The sequence below is a fragment of the Barbatula barbatula genome (assembly GCF_947034865.1).
Source record: "Barbatula barbatula genome assembly, chromosome: 23".
Lineage (NCBI taxonomy): Eukaryota > Metazoa > Chordata > Actinopteri > Cypriniformes > Nemacheilidae > Barbatula > Barbatula barbatula.
The window spans coordinates 11,082,528-11,096,143 of NC_136786.1; the positions used below are offsets into that span (position 1 = coordinate 11,082,528).

At 39.9% G+C, this 13,616-nt stretch overlaps 1 protein-coding gene and 1 long non-coding RNA gene across 2 annotated transcripts in view; both read right to left on the reverse strand.

Moving 5' to 3' along the window:
- The window catches only part of LOC306889097, a 47,441-nt gene extending 38,596 nt beyond the window's left edge, over nucleotides 1-8,845 (reverse strand). Inside the window, exon 1 of the long non-coding RNA XR_013786169.1 lies at nucleotides 8,726-8,845. This is a non-coding gene — a long non-coding RNA (uncharacterized lncRNA). The remainder of the gene's footprint in view (nucleotides 1-8,725) is intronic.
- Nucleotides 8,846-9,784: 939 nt separating this feature from the next.
- On the reverse strand, nucleotides 9,785-12,560 carry myca (MYC proto-oncogene, bHLH transcription factor a). The gene is made up of 3 exons (XM_079488069.1): nucleotides 12,310-12,560; nucleotides 11,276-11,910; nucleotides 9,785-10,758 (listed from the first exon to the last, which is right to left on the reverse strand). The coding sequence occupies exons 2-3, from the start codon at nucleotides 11,901-11,903 to the stop codon at nucleotides 10,175-10,177; spliced, it is 1,212 nt and encodes a 403-aa protein (XP_079344195.1). The 5' UTR covers nucleotides 11,904-11,910; nucleotides 12,310-12,560; the 3' UTR covers nucleotides 9,785-10,174.
- Nucleotides 12,561-13,616: the final 1,056 nt, after the last annotated feature.

The following is a 13,616-nucleotide window of genomic DNA, read 5'->3' on the forward strand; positions in this document are numbered from 1 at the left end:
GGCTTTGGGATGCTATCAAAACATTGCTCTGTTTGTTTGAGCATCCTGCTAACCTGCCACACATTGGCTCAACTAAAGGCATGAATTAGGGTAGAGCCATTTGTTTGTAAGACATTCATTGCGTTCAAATGTTCGATGAAGTGATTAGTAATTATTGGCCATTTCCAGATTTGGAAACAGGACATTTGAACGATTTGAGAACTGTTAAGCCAACTGGTGTTTTCTAAAGATGTCCTAACACCTTGGGGAGTCAGAACAAATTTGAGCTCCATCATCAGATTATCTGCCACTTTATGGAAGCCCAGTGGTGTATAACATCCGGTAGATGTATTGTCGTCATGCATATTCTAAAGACAGAGCAGGCTTGCAGAACACGCAGTGTGTTTACATTGAGAGTGCAGATGTGCTGGTCGTGTCAGGATATAGTCTGCTTTCCATGAACTCAAATACCAGCAGATTTACTCGAACATAGGGGTCTTTCTGCCTGTAGGGAGAGACAGAGAATGGATTTCTGTCAAACGAATTAACCGGAGATGTTAAAGAGATAGTTCACCCAAACAAGAAAATATCCTCATCATTTACTCACTCTCATGTCCTTCCCAACCTGAATAACATTCTTTGTTCTGCAGAACACAAAAGAAGATATTTTGAAGAATGTTGGCAAGAATGTTGACTTCCGTTGATTATTGACAGAAAACCACAAAGACGTTTTTCGAAATATCTTCTTGGTGTTACACTGAAGAGTCACATACAGGTGTTGGACCACATAAGGGTGAATGAATGATGCCCAAATTTGAATCTTTGGATTAGATCTCTACCCAGAAATGAATAACGTTTTTGAGCTAAACAGGGTACAGAATAAAAGAAAACTCAAGGGTCTAAAGATACACATGACTTGACGTGAGACGTGACTTAAAAAGCATAGACCTTCTATTTGGAATTGGTATGATATCTCAAATTTTCCACAAATCAAATATATAAGCTTAATATCTATAATCGTTCTTAGCACTATATTCCACAACACAAGTTTATACCCTTAGAGATAAACTAGTTGAACTCCCTGATAAACTTTAGCAGTTGGTGTATGAAGATGACCATCCTGTCCCATCTCTAAAGGGAACACTGAGATCCTACAGAGACCATCTTCCTCCTTATGGTGGCTATTCTCTCAGCGGGACTAATGAAATGGGTAATGAATCCCTCTGTGAAATGAGAAAGCTGAGGGGAAAACTGAGCAGCCAGCAGCAGCTCTCAGAAGTGGCCCATCAGAATCTGTACCCTCCTCTTTAGATGTGACGCCTCAAAAAGATAGAAAGCTCTGAACTCAATATGGTCCCCAGAGATTAGACCATAATCGCACTGAACTTTCAATAAAGCCAAACTATTGAACTTACATTAAAGAAGGGAAAATCTATACATAAATGGCAGTTTGGGAATTACCACATCAATAGGCAAAGTCAAACATGGTTTATCTAATCAGGCTTTGATCTGTCTGTTTTGACTATGATTCATGATTTAATCTTTCATTTTAAGCCTTACGGGTGTACTCATGACTGTTTTAGGTTAAACAGCAGGCATGCACTATAGACTTAAGGGTAAACCTCACATGATCTGCCCTTAAGCAAGAGTGAATACTCGAGACCCAAAGAACATGATTCAACAAGCATCATTAAAATGATTCAAACACAAATTATTCACAAAAAAAACCTGTTCTTAAGGGTCGATGGTTCATGAATCAGACTGGACTGTTCGTGTGAACTGTGGTGACTATATTTCCTTACAGATAAATCCCTTTGAGTGTGCTAGGAGAAAATCTGATCCTTATTTACATACCTTTGTAACTGTCACTTTTGAGTCACGCTCGCAGGGTCAAGTTTCCGAGTCAACATTCCTAAACATCCACTATCAGAACACAAATACTGGACGAAATCTTTCAGCATCATCTTCATAGACTATGTGGTGACACTATAATATTGGTGACACTATATTAACTATATAATATGTATTAACATTAGTGAATGCTCTAGCCAACATGAACCAACAATGAACAGTCCTTCTACAGCATTTTTGTATTAGTTCATGTTCATTTCATCATTTACAAATACATTTTTAAACTAGGCCTGTACATTATTCACGATTAATCGCATCCAGAATAAAGGTTTGTGTTTAAACCAGGCAAGGCCCCAGTGTGGGTGTGCATCCGCTCCAGCGTGGAAAAATCTCTCTCCTTCATACCCAAACAAACAAATTAAATTGGCCCACTTAATTAACACAATGAGCTACATGCTGTCTGGGGCATTTGTTTAATTTCCCCTGGTGTTTACTAAGACTTACTGTTGATAACTACCTGGGCAGTGTTAGAAAATGTCACCAATTGGCAGGTTGGTTAACATGAGTCATTTGTGTTTGTATGTTAATGATAAAGCATCTGTGTAAACACATCCTCAAAGAAAATATAAATGCACAAAACATAAAGCCACAATGCTAGGGTGTTGTGGTTTACAGTGTTGCTATTTACTGTACGAAACAAAAATACACAGGAGTATACTGAACAATAGAATGCAATGTGAAATGTAATACATGTCTATACATTGGAACCAAGTGAGTTTATTTTTCAATATATGGAAATCTGTATTTCCTTGTGTATTATTCAACATATTGTAATATTTTACTATGTATAATTTTTGTGGGTAAGGGGAGGTTGCTAAAGTGTTTTTGGAAATCATATGATATGAGATGTCATTCACTTCCATAGCACTATCAATGCTTGACAAGTTACATAAAAAAAATATTCTACTAGTTTTGCTGAAATCCCTGGACTTAAATCTGAGCGATAACAAAAGTGACGTTTTCCTTAGCAAACAAGAAGAAAAGTCACAGCACACCGAGGCAGAAACAATCAAAAGCCGATTTTTCTGATAAAGAAAAAGCGCTTGTTGACATTCTCATGCATCTGATTCATATTCAAAGTATATATTGGGATATTTATTAATGATTTATCGGCCGTGAGAAAAGTACACAAAGCATCTCCTTCCGCTCCATGTTACACAACAATCAAACGGCCACGTTTTATATCTAATCTTTCCCAATGGATCAAACGTTCAAATGTCCTGTTCAACAACCCCACCTCTGAAGTTTAGGGCACGGCAGCGTGGCATCTATGTAGGGCAGTCGTACAGTTTGGATTTGAATAACTCTTTGCTTCAGCATTGTGTGTGCGCATGTCAGCGTGCGCTTTTTCCTGCATGCACTTGTGTCTGTTGCCCTGGCATGCAGTGTGTTGGCAGGAAAACAAACACACTGTTTGTAGTAGCAATGACTCACAAATTAACAGAAGCTGGAATATGGGCCAGCGAGACCAGCCCACCATCTTTCTATGGCTTTTTGAATCCCTCTCTTTTCATTCAGTGCAGCTGTTGGCTTATGCTGCTTTGACTCACGCTCTGAATCTGAGTAATCCCGAGCTCTTTAAGTGAGCAGTGTGCCCGTGTGTGCACAGGGTCACCTGAATACAACCGACTTTTTTATTTCAAAACATTTGATATCTCGAAACCACTGCATCTCTTTTTTTTATTGTTTCATTCGTCAACTAACACTCTTGGTTCATCCGCCATAGAGATGTTGGTATGTAACCCACTCTTTAATGCCGAAATGCAGTATAGAGTCTCATTTATCTCTTTACTATAGATTGCTCTTTGTAATTGACGGAGGCTTTTTCATTATCATTGCAAATCACTATGACACGCCTCTATGGGTGCAAAGCAGCCAATCAGAATGATGTACGGCTATATTCAGTTAATACAGGCAAGTGTAGTTTCAAGAGTAATAACATTCAGACCAAAAAAACATTTACAACATTTTACTGTTTTATTTTACAGACTTGTCACATATATTTGAAAAGCGGTGAAAAAATGTATACAGAAATTAGAAACAGCAAATTAAAAATATACACTCATGTAATTTTGTGTTTTAAAAACGCAATGTAAAAACGTCATTTTACTTTACCAAAGAATATATTTTAAGTTTTTTTCCAGGGATCCAGCTGCCAGAATATAAGTCTTTTAACAGTGAATGCAAAAAAAAACATTTTAAATACAACAGTTTCAGGATTATTGTATGAAGTATGTTTGACTGTCAAACATACTATGTTAACCACATTATTTAAAGGGATAATTCACCCAAAATAAAATTCTGTCATCATTTACTCACCCTTTATTCATTTCAAACCAGCTTGGCTTTCTTTCTTCTGCAGAACACAAAAGAAGATATTTTGAAGCATGTTATTAAAGGGGGCACGCAATGATGTTTCATGCATTCTGACTTATTTACAATGATAAACATGCAGGGATCTCATGCTTAACAGGGCCAATTTGTCAAAAAAAACGAGTTGGACGTACTGTATGACATAGTATTTCTGTACTTAATACACTCCCCCAGCAATCCAACTTGTTTCGGAAAGTTTTCATAAGTCTGGATCCCTGTTTCGTAACAGAGATCCTATTCCTTTTATTGGGCAATTCTCCCTGAAAATCAGAGCAATGCAAAATAAATCGCCCGCCCACATGCCAACCGACCAGCATGACCTGCTTACCGTCAAGATTGGCTGCGCTGTGGGCCTGCAGCTAGTTATTCTTGCGATGGTGAAGTTTAGGTGTGTCTGTTTGTTCACTGCATTTTAGAGATGGATGTTATATAATACCCCCAGGAGCTTGTATTTTACCAGACATAATCGCACAGCTGTATCTATCTTTTATAAAAGTGATTAAAGCAAATACTTTTTGAAGATACAAAGTATGCAATTCTACTCTACAGGTACATGAGATTAATATGAGATTGGCAGAAACTGCGTGTGCATGGAAGATTTAACAAAAAACGCTAGCAACCATTGACTTGCATTGATTTTGTGTCCATTGTTGTTAAGCATTCTCTAAAATATCTTCTTTTGTGTTCTGCAGAAGAAAGTCATACAAGTTAGAAATGACGAGGGTGAATAAATGTTGACATATTTTCATTTTTGGGTGAACGATCCCTTTAACGCAAAAGTTATTCTAAAAAATTTCAAAGGGACTTTCATGTAAATTAGCCTTCTAGGTTGGCCTACAAATTGACGTCATGACTGACCAGCAAATTCACCTCAACGCTTTTCATTGTAATAGCTAGTTCTTACTTCTCAGAAAATTCCATATTGCCTGGAATTGGGGACGTTTGTTGTGTGCGTGTTGGATTCAGTTTGAGCTGCTTACATACTGTCACAAGCGCTAGTCTATACTAAGTCTTCAGCAGCTTACATTCAACAGTCATCCTTTACACTAAGGTACCTATTTCATATACAAACACTCTTTCATTTAAGCCTGAGACAGACATAAATAGTCTCCGCTGCAAAGTCCTGACACATCATAGTGCACACAGTAAAGGGTATATAACTGTATTTCAGTCTATAATTTTCAAAACAAGCACGTTTTGGGGAATTTGAAGAGACGAGATCAAAGCTGATGTGTGTAATCTACACGGGCATCACTAAATGCATCACTTATTACAGAAATAATAACTGTTTTCAAACAGTTTTCCTCAACGGTCCCTATGTTTGCAATTGGTTGAAAAGAGATAACCCCGCCTACAGACTAAGGCCATTGGTTGAGCCAATGTTGCATTGATGAATTGTTTTGACAGCACCACAAAGCCACACTGTTTGGGTAAATCAGCCTATAAACGTCTCATCTAAAGCGGTCTTTGCATATAAAGATGGTACAGGAGTATTTTACAAGTCAGCTCAATGAGATTTTATAAACTTTTACTGTTTTTTCTTAGTGTCTGTAAAGTCAGACCCTGGCATTACAGACAACAACAGCTGTTGAGGTGTGTGATTTTCTCGCATGCATGCGTCTGGCTGTTTGTCTTGGGGAGGTCTGCTTAAATATTCACAGAGGTGCCTTAGGTGCACGGACTGTAAATGAGCAGGACTGATCTTTGGTGGTCTGAACATGTCTCTTAAAATGTGTAAATCTAAGGGGCTTAGTTTTCCAGAGCCGTGTTTGTTTTATGCCTAGAATGCACTCTGTGAACGCCAGCAAACACGACAGAGAGAAAGCAGAAAGCCACTTGGCAGGTTGACAGCATGGGGTCAACAGGGCCAGGCAAAACACAGACGCCGTCGCCACCGCTGCCGTCTGATGGAAACAGTGAGAAAATGGATAGAGTAGCTGAGAGAGAGAGGGCTGGGCTATATAAAGTAATGCAACAATGTGAAAATCGTAATGATTTTATTTGCGCTTTTTTTGTGGTCATTATCTGAGCGTCATTAGACTAGTAAAGTAATTATTTCTTGTCTCGCAAGTATACTTAAAAAAGCATGCACTCTTTTTGATATATGCAAGTAAATTGTCAAAATTGTACATTCATTTACATGTATGCATTTGGCAAATACTTCATCCAAAGTGTGCATTCAAGCTATACATTTTTTATCAGTATGTTTGTTGCCTGGGGTTTAAACACATTACCTTTGCATTGCTTATGCATTCTTCGACTACTGAGCTACAGGAACACATTAAGCTACAATGCATTGTTATACAAATGCATATTAAAAATATTCAGCCTTCTGTTAATTTTGTTGAAAACTGCGACAGTTATGCCTTGATTATGTTTAGATTTCTTTTGCTGTTTTATTTAACTTATCTGGTTATAATGACAGTTCTTCTGAAAAACTAAACTTAACTTTAGTCCAAATTGAGATACACACTGATATAGTCCACCCCTACTCGTAGTGAACACTGACGTGTTAGGAAGCATATAGAGGAACAGAAACAGGGAGATCTGAACTTGGCAGAGAGAAATGGCAGAAAGCGTGTTGTCATTTGGAGGCAGGCTGAAAGGTGATGTCAACAGGAAGTGATGTTATTGTTTACAGGGGCCTTAGTTTGGGGGAAGAGGATAACAGAGAAGAAGAATAGACAAATACAGACAGAGAGCTCAGATCTCCGCCGCAGCAGAGACCTCCATTCCAAAACCGGGGAGGGATTACATAACACATGGAAAAGCATCCAAAGAGCGAAAACAGGCCCGTCTCTGTATTGCCAAAGGAGTCTGTTCCACCCTCTCTTACAGCCTTACAGCTGATGGATCCAATTTATTTAAACTGCGGTTCAGCAGAGTTTTTGGATACTGCGCTGCTAAAACCTCTGAGAAGGCACAAATCACAAATCCATGTGCAATAGACACTGACAAACAGTGCAGGTCATTGTTTCACTCATTATATGATTTATGAAGAGGCCGTCTGTCTGTGAATCTGCAGCTTTCACAAAAAAAATTAAATTATATTCGCAATTTAGTGGCTACATGCCAGGAATATTTCACATCACATGGAAATACAATTGCATCCTGGAGCTTCATAAGACATTCATAGGTTCACCACATACACCATGAGGGTAAATAATTCAGTCTAAATAAAACTGATAAAAATTGAATTTGTAAAATGGAAAGCTGTTTATTACAATGTCTATTAATGTCTGTTTTTGCATTTGTTGATGGCGATTTATACACAACAGTTTTACGATTCTAATTCCCCCCGAGCATTTGTTTTCGCTAAACACTTCCTTACAAAAGCAATTTGGACTGTTAAATGTGGTCTTCGCTGATCTCAGGATATACCTCTGTCTCAGACTAATCCCCTGAGCCCTGCAGGGACCTTGACTGTGTATTAGTGTGTGGTCTGCCTCCCTCAGCCAAACATGTGCTGCCATTGCCAAGGGGAACCATGTGACCCTGAATAAGGATAAGCCAGGAAACCAATGTCTTTTTTCTTCAAGAACAGCCTCAACATACTTCTGCTTTAACAGAATACTTATGAAACCAAATCTCAGAGCCATAAATGTGATATAGACATGGTATTCATGAAATTCAATATTGAAGAATAAATGTGCAGAAGTAGTCTGAGCGGTACTGATCGATGTACTACTTACCGTATACCTGTTAGAAAAAGTCTCTTCACACTTACAAAAACCTCAAGATATTCTGTGAGAACCGATGCAAGTATTTATAAGCACATCAGTACTGTGCGGTTTGCGGATGCTTAAACGAAGATTCCTGAACTGAAGGATTTAATGATCTTTAACATTTTAGAGCATTAAATCATTTTATATAACATGTTTATGGTGTATTGGTGAAATACAGCTCAACACAAACTCTTTATGAAGTCACACATAGACAAAATGACATTTTGACTCAAGAAAAGCTGTCCTGGTGTTTATTAACAAAAAATACTTGATTTATTTGATACTTCAGACAAAATGATTCCCAATGGCTGTCAACGCTATTTCAATATTTCATTGGAACGATGGTACGTTTTTATAATGCATAATATGATCAGAATGGTAGATAACGGACAGTAAGTTCACTATCATAGATATGTGTTACAAAATGAAATATTATGTTAAATCTGGATGAAGAAAAATACATTTTAAAAACAAAAATAATTGATTTTGCATAAAATCCTAAAACTAAAGAGAGATGTTATCTATTTTAGGAGACAGGTCTATCTAATATAGGCCTGCAGTTAATATTTATGTATAATGTGATTATGAATTATAAAACCCTGTCAGAATACGCATGCATCTAATACCATGCATATACCTTATTGTCAAAACATTGATTTTATGCATCAATAAATAAACATACACTTGGAAGACACACATAAATCGTAATAACCCACTGAAATGTAGAATAGTCTTACCCAAATTGCCTCTGATCTGAATCCATTCTTATTGATATTCCGTTTCAGGTGTGGAGTTATTCTTTGGCCACTCCGTCTCGAGCCCTTTTTTCCATGTGCTCGGAGCACGCGCTCCGCGGAACGCGCTGCGTACAGTCAGATACAGTCGGTGACGTCATGCTGCCCTAACACAGGGCTGCCGGGGGGAATCGCGGCGGTGGAAACAGATCCACTCAAAACGCAGTCTGCACACGCCATATTTAACAGACAATGTCAATACTGAACGCGTGCTGTGACAAGCACTGTCCTTAAAGGATGCACGGATCGTCTACGGAAGCTCAGACGTGCCACTCACAAATCTCTGCCAAATATAACGCACTGCCGTTATTTGCCACACATGCGTCCACATTCATACCTGCAGTGTTGCATGCTGCACTGATTTGAGGTTGGTTTTCAGCATCTCGGTGAATAAACCACTCACACATGCATTAGCAGAGCTTTGCCACGTGCATGACAGATGCGCACCACATGAACCCAAATTCTACACTAGATCGAGGACTGTGCGCGAGTCAGCTCTGCGTGGTGGGTGTGGCACTATATGGTTAATCACCTGTAAATTGTTCATCTTGCTGTCAAATTCCTCTCTGCTAGGTTTCCAGGCAACAGTGACAAATAATATTTGCATTTACTCTCATTTTTAGGCATTGGTGTTCATTTGAACGCCAAGCATTATTGTCTTTTGTGTGTAGAGTATAGACCATGATGCATGGCTGTGTATTTTTCTTTGAGAATCATGGATGCCTGCCAACAGTTGCAGTAACAGATTGCATGTTACATGGGTGACATCTTAGGTAAACTGACCTTTATGACTGGCCGGGAGAATCCTGAAATGATTAACATGACGTGGAAAACAGGCTTAGAGCATATTTTGGCAAAGCAAGGCGAGTATTTAAAATCTTCGAATCGAGACATGCCAAAGTCTCTTTGAAAAATTGAATACGCCTAGTATAGACAGAAAAATTATTGTGTTTTGTTTGTGTACAAGTTCACTGCTTGAAGAGTAAAACAGAGACAAAGAGTCAAGTTCAGAAAGAAATGCATTTATGATAAGGAATCGTGGAAACATGAGAAAACCATATAGTGAAACAAATATATGGCTGATGAGAACACCGCTGAAACAGATCCAAAAATACCTTTCTTAGGAAATATTATTTCGTTATATACAAAAACATATAAAACAAATTTTACTTTAGGGTGCATCCCCATATTTTCTTATTTTATTAATAAAAATAAATGACTTAAATACAAATTATTTTATTTAACCACTTTAAATTGGAAACTGTGGAAGTTTTGAACAACTGACATTAGTCAAAAGAAAAATGCATTGAACATGCAACATCACAACTATACACAGCAACAGTCCTTAACTTGCATAAAAAAGTTTCTTTAAAGTCTTTTCCACTTGATCCATTAATGTGAACTCCGCAGCTGCTGCAGCCTGTTCTTTAACTGTTCACCTCTTCTCCTCAGCTGTTCTTTGATTGACAGCAACCTCTGTTCATCCTTCTGCATGCTGTGGATGCATTCTGTCGCTTTCTTAAGGATCACCACTTTAGCAGCTTTCTCGTTATTTGCAACATCAGGGATCTCGTCCCGTAGCGCAAAAAAGCTGAGCTTGAGTTCGTTTCTGCGCTGGCGCTCCAGTACATTGTGAGTCCTGCGTTTGTCGTTGTCCTCTGAATCTGACGTCCGGGGACTCGTGCACTTGCGTTGTTTCGCGTGCCTGTTGCTGCTGACCACTGCGCTGGCCTCCAACCGTAGCCTCTTGACGGCGGGCTGATCGTGCCGTGTGGAGGGGTGGGCGGCATAGTTGTGCTGGTGGGTGGAGACGTGGCAGCGCTTCAGGACCAGGGGACTGGGATACCTCGATTCGGACACCTCGGTCTCGCTTCTTTTCTGGCGCTTCTCCACCGTCACCACATCAATTTCTTCCTCATCTTCTTCCACCTCATCCTCCTCTTCTTCCTCCTCCTCCTCATCCTCCTCCTCATCATCTGCAATCAAATAATAAAGAGAAACAATAAATTACAGCGCAAAACTTTTGTTGTGTTAAATTCTCCGTATCGTAAAGCTGTGGGAATATAATGGAATTTGGCAAGTGACTTTCCACAAAGGGTGGGGTGGGGGACTCTGCATTCCAGTTCCCGCCCACTTTTCCCTCTCAGCTGATATTTGAACACCGCAGCCTTTCCTACAGTTCTGACTTTCGAGGCTGGGGGTCCAGCAGGGATTGTGTGGAGACAGATTATCCAACTACCACTGATAGATCACCCATTGCAAAACTGCACGATTTCAAAACATGTCATCAAAGTCTCCGAAAAAGGACAAAGTCCCGGCACACACCCCATAACTGCCATTACAAGGTCGGGGATAGTAAAATTGAGGCATTTGGAGGGCAAATCTAACCCTTGCATGCAGTAACCCACTAAACAAACCACGATCACGCGTTTGGTAAAGTATTTCTAAATAAAAATATTATTATGACAATAAGGTCACGAATCCAAAACACACCTGAATCACTCCCACTGCTGCTCGAGCTGTTCGGTGGGGTGTCCAATACCAACATGGGCTGTGATGGGGCAACCTTGCAGGCTTTAGGTGACTCGGTTAGAGGATACGGGAAGACGACCGACGGGTCAATGCATTCTGATGCAGATGTGCTCAGATCCTGCAAGTAACTCGCATTGAGACGATTTGAAGCGCTATCCGTACTGTCCGACATTAATTCCTTTCTGGCAGCGTGCAGGGACGCCAGTCTCTCCGAAACCACTTTCTCCAACTTGGCGGCCGCGGAAAAGCCGCTCCACATGCAATCCTGGATGATGATGGACTTGATGAAGGACTGGGAGTAGTCCGCGTCGCAGATGAAGCTCTGGTTCACCACGTCATCCCCCAAAAACTCGCTGACCATCTCCAGCTGGTCCGCGGTGGAGAGCGACTGTCTCCGGCTGGGCGAGAGGGGCGGCGTGGGCAGCAGCTCGAATTTCTTCCAAATGTCCTCGCTGGGAGCCGGAGGTTGAGTCTGTCCCTGTTGCTGATGATAGAAATCCTCATCGTCGTTGTCGAAGTAGAAATAGGGCTGGATGGAGTCGTAGTCGTAATCGTAGTTTTTATACGCCAAACTCGCACTCACCGGCATTTTGACACTGATGAAGAAAACGAGAGAAAATTATTATAACACGCGAGAGACAGCGGTCAACGACATCATCGCCTATGCAAAGTGCACAGGTTTGGCTTGTGGACAAAATGTATAAAACGAGTTTAAATACGTCTGAGAATGCTTTAGAGTTTGTAGATATGACTAAACACAGCAGCCATCAAATGCACATAAGTGTCAACATGTGTAGAAATGGGAGCGACTGCACCTTAAAGCCGGTGTGTTACCACCAAAACATCGCATCTTTGCTTTCACAAAGCAGTAACTCTTAAAAACCTCGGCAGACTAACAGGCAGCCTTCCCAAATCAGCAACGTCAGTAATATAACCACCTACAAAACACAAATGTCTTCAAGAGACATGCAAAACAGAACACGCTCGATTCTTACCGTGTATTAACAAATTCAGAATGGTTGAGTTGTAGACTCGACGCAAAGAAAAGATGCAAAAACACAAGGAGCAAGTAAAATCCTATTATTTCCTTCGTTCCCTTGCAGCATACGTGAAGTCAGGGTCGTGGTCGAATGCCAGGGAATGTAGAATGTGATTAACAGTACGCACTCGTTCGCCTCTCGGATGCTGGGCAGACTGATAGCCCGTGTGACAGTTGCAGGATGAATACATTCAGCAGCTCCCGCGAGCTGAAGCAGTGCAGCTTGACGTATGACCGCGTAGTTTTCCCGCCAAACGCAAACAAACTCGTTTACGGATTAAAACGGATGTTTTGGGTTTATAGGTCGATTGTGAAGAAAACATAAACGATTCTGCGAAACAAAGCTGTTTTATAAATGAGCGATTATGTTGGATTTAAAGTCTGAATTTGTTAAACGAGGGATTATTTGTGCCGCGGAAGGATACGTGTGTCAGTGGAACATTGTGGGCGGGGTTTAAACCCACTTGACGTCAGGGAGTAGTGGAGCACGGTTAGTGGAAACAGAAGTAGCGACTATGTGGACAAGAGTTCATGCTGTGGCAAAACAAGAATAATACCATACAAACTACCGGTGTTATACTGCTTTTATAATGTTGGTAAAATAAGATGCAGATAAGTTTAGTGTGCACCGCAAGGACAAAGGTATTTTAACGTTTGCTTAATAATGCAAATAGTCAAATGATATTCTCGAATTATCAATGACGTGTGATGCACAATTTCCTTTCCACGAATAGTCTGTTCCGACATCATTGATTCGTGTCATTTAGGGGCACATGTGATTGAACCTACTCTCAAGTCTCTCACTTCACATAAGTATTATTGTTTCGACTGAAATCGACAGACGAAATATGTTGTGGCTGTAATTCAGAAGCAGTCCGAAATGGCGTATTGCATTTAAAGACACGTGAATAGAGAACTAGTGCCCCTGTGGTCCCTGAGACCACTGAAGGCGGGACACGGATTTTACTCATTCGGAACAGATTTTAACAATGCGTTGGTATGTTGCGCCATCTGCTGTTATGTTGTCAATACCGTGATATTGTTTAAATAAAATAATATTCTTGTGCAATCAAAATGTTTAAAAAAAAACAATTTTGTGGGATTATAAAATATCAATGTTTTTAGATTAGTTTTTGTTACTTATAAAAAATACAAAGCAATACCTATTATTATGGCAACGAGCTTTAATGCACGGTTTGATGCAACGGTTTAATGCAAATATAAATTATTTCGCTACACTGACTTATATACAATACACAATAG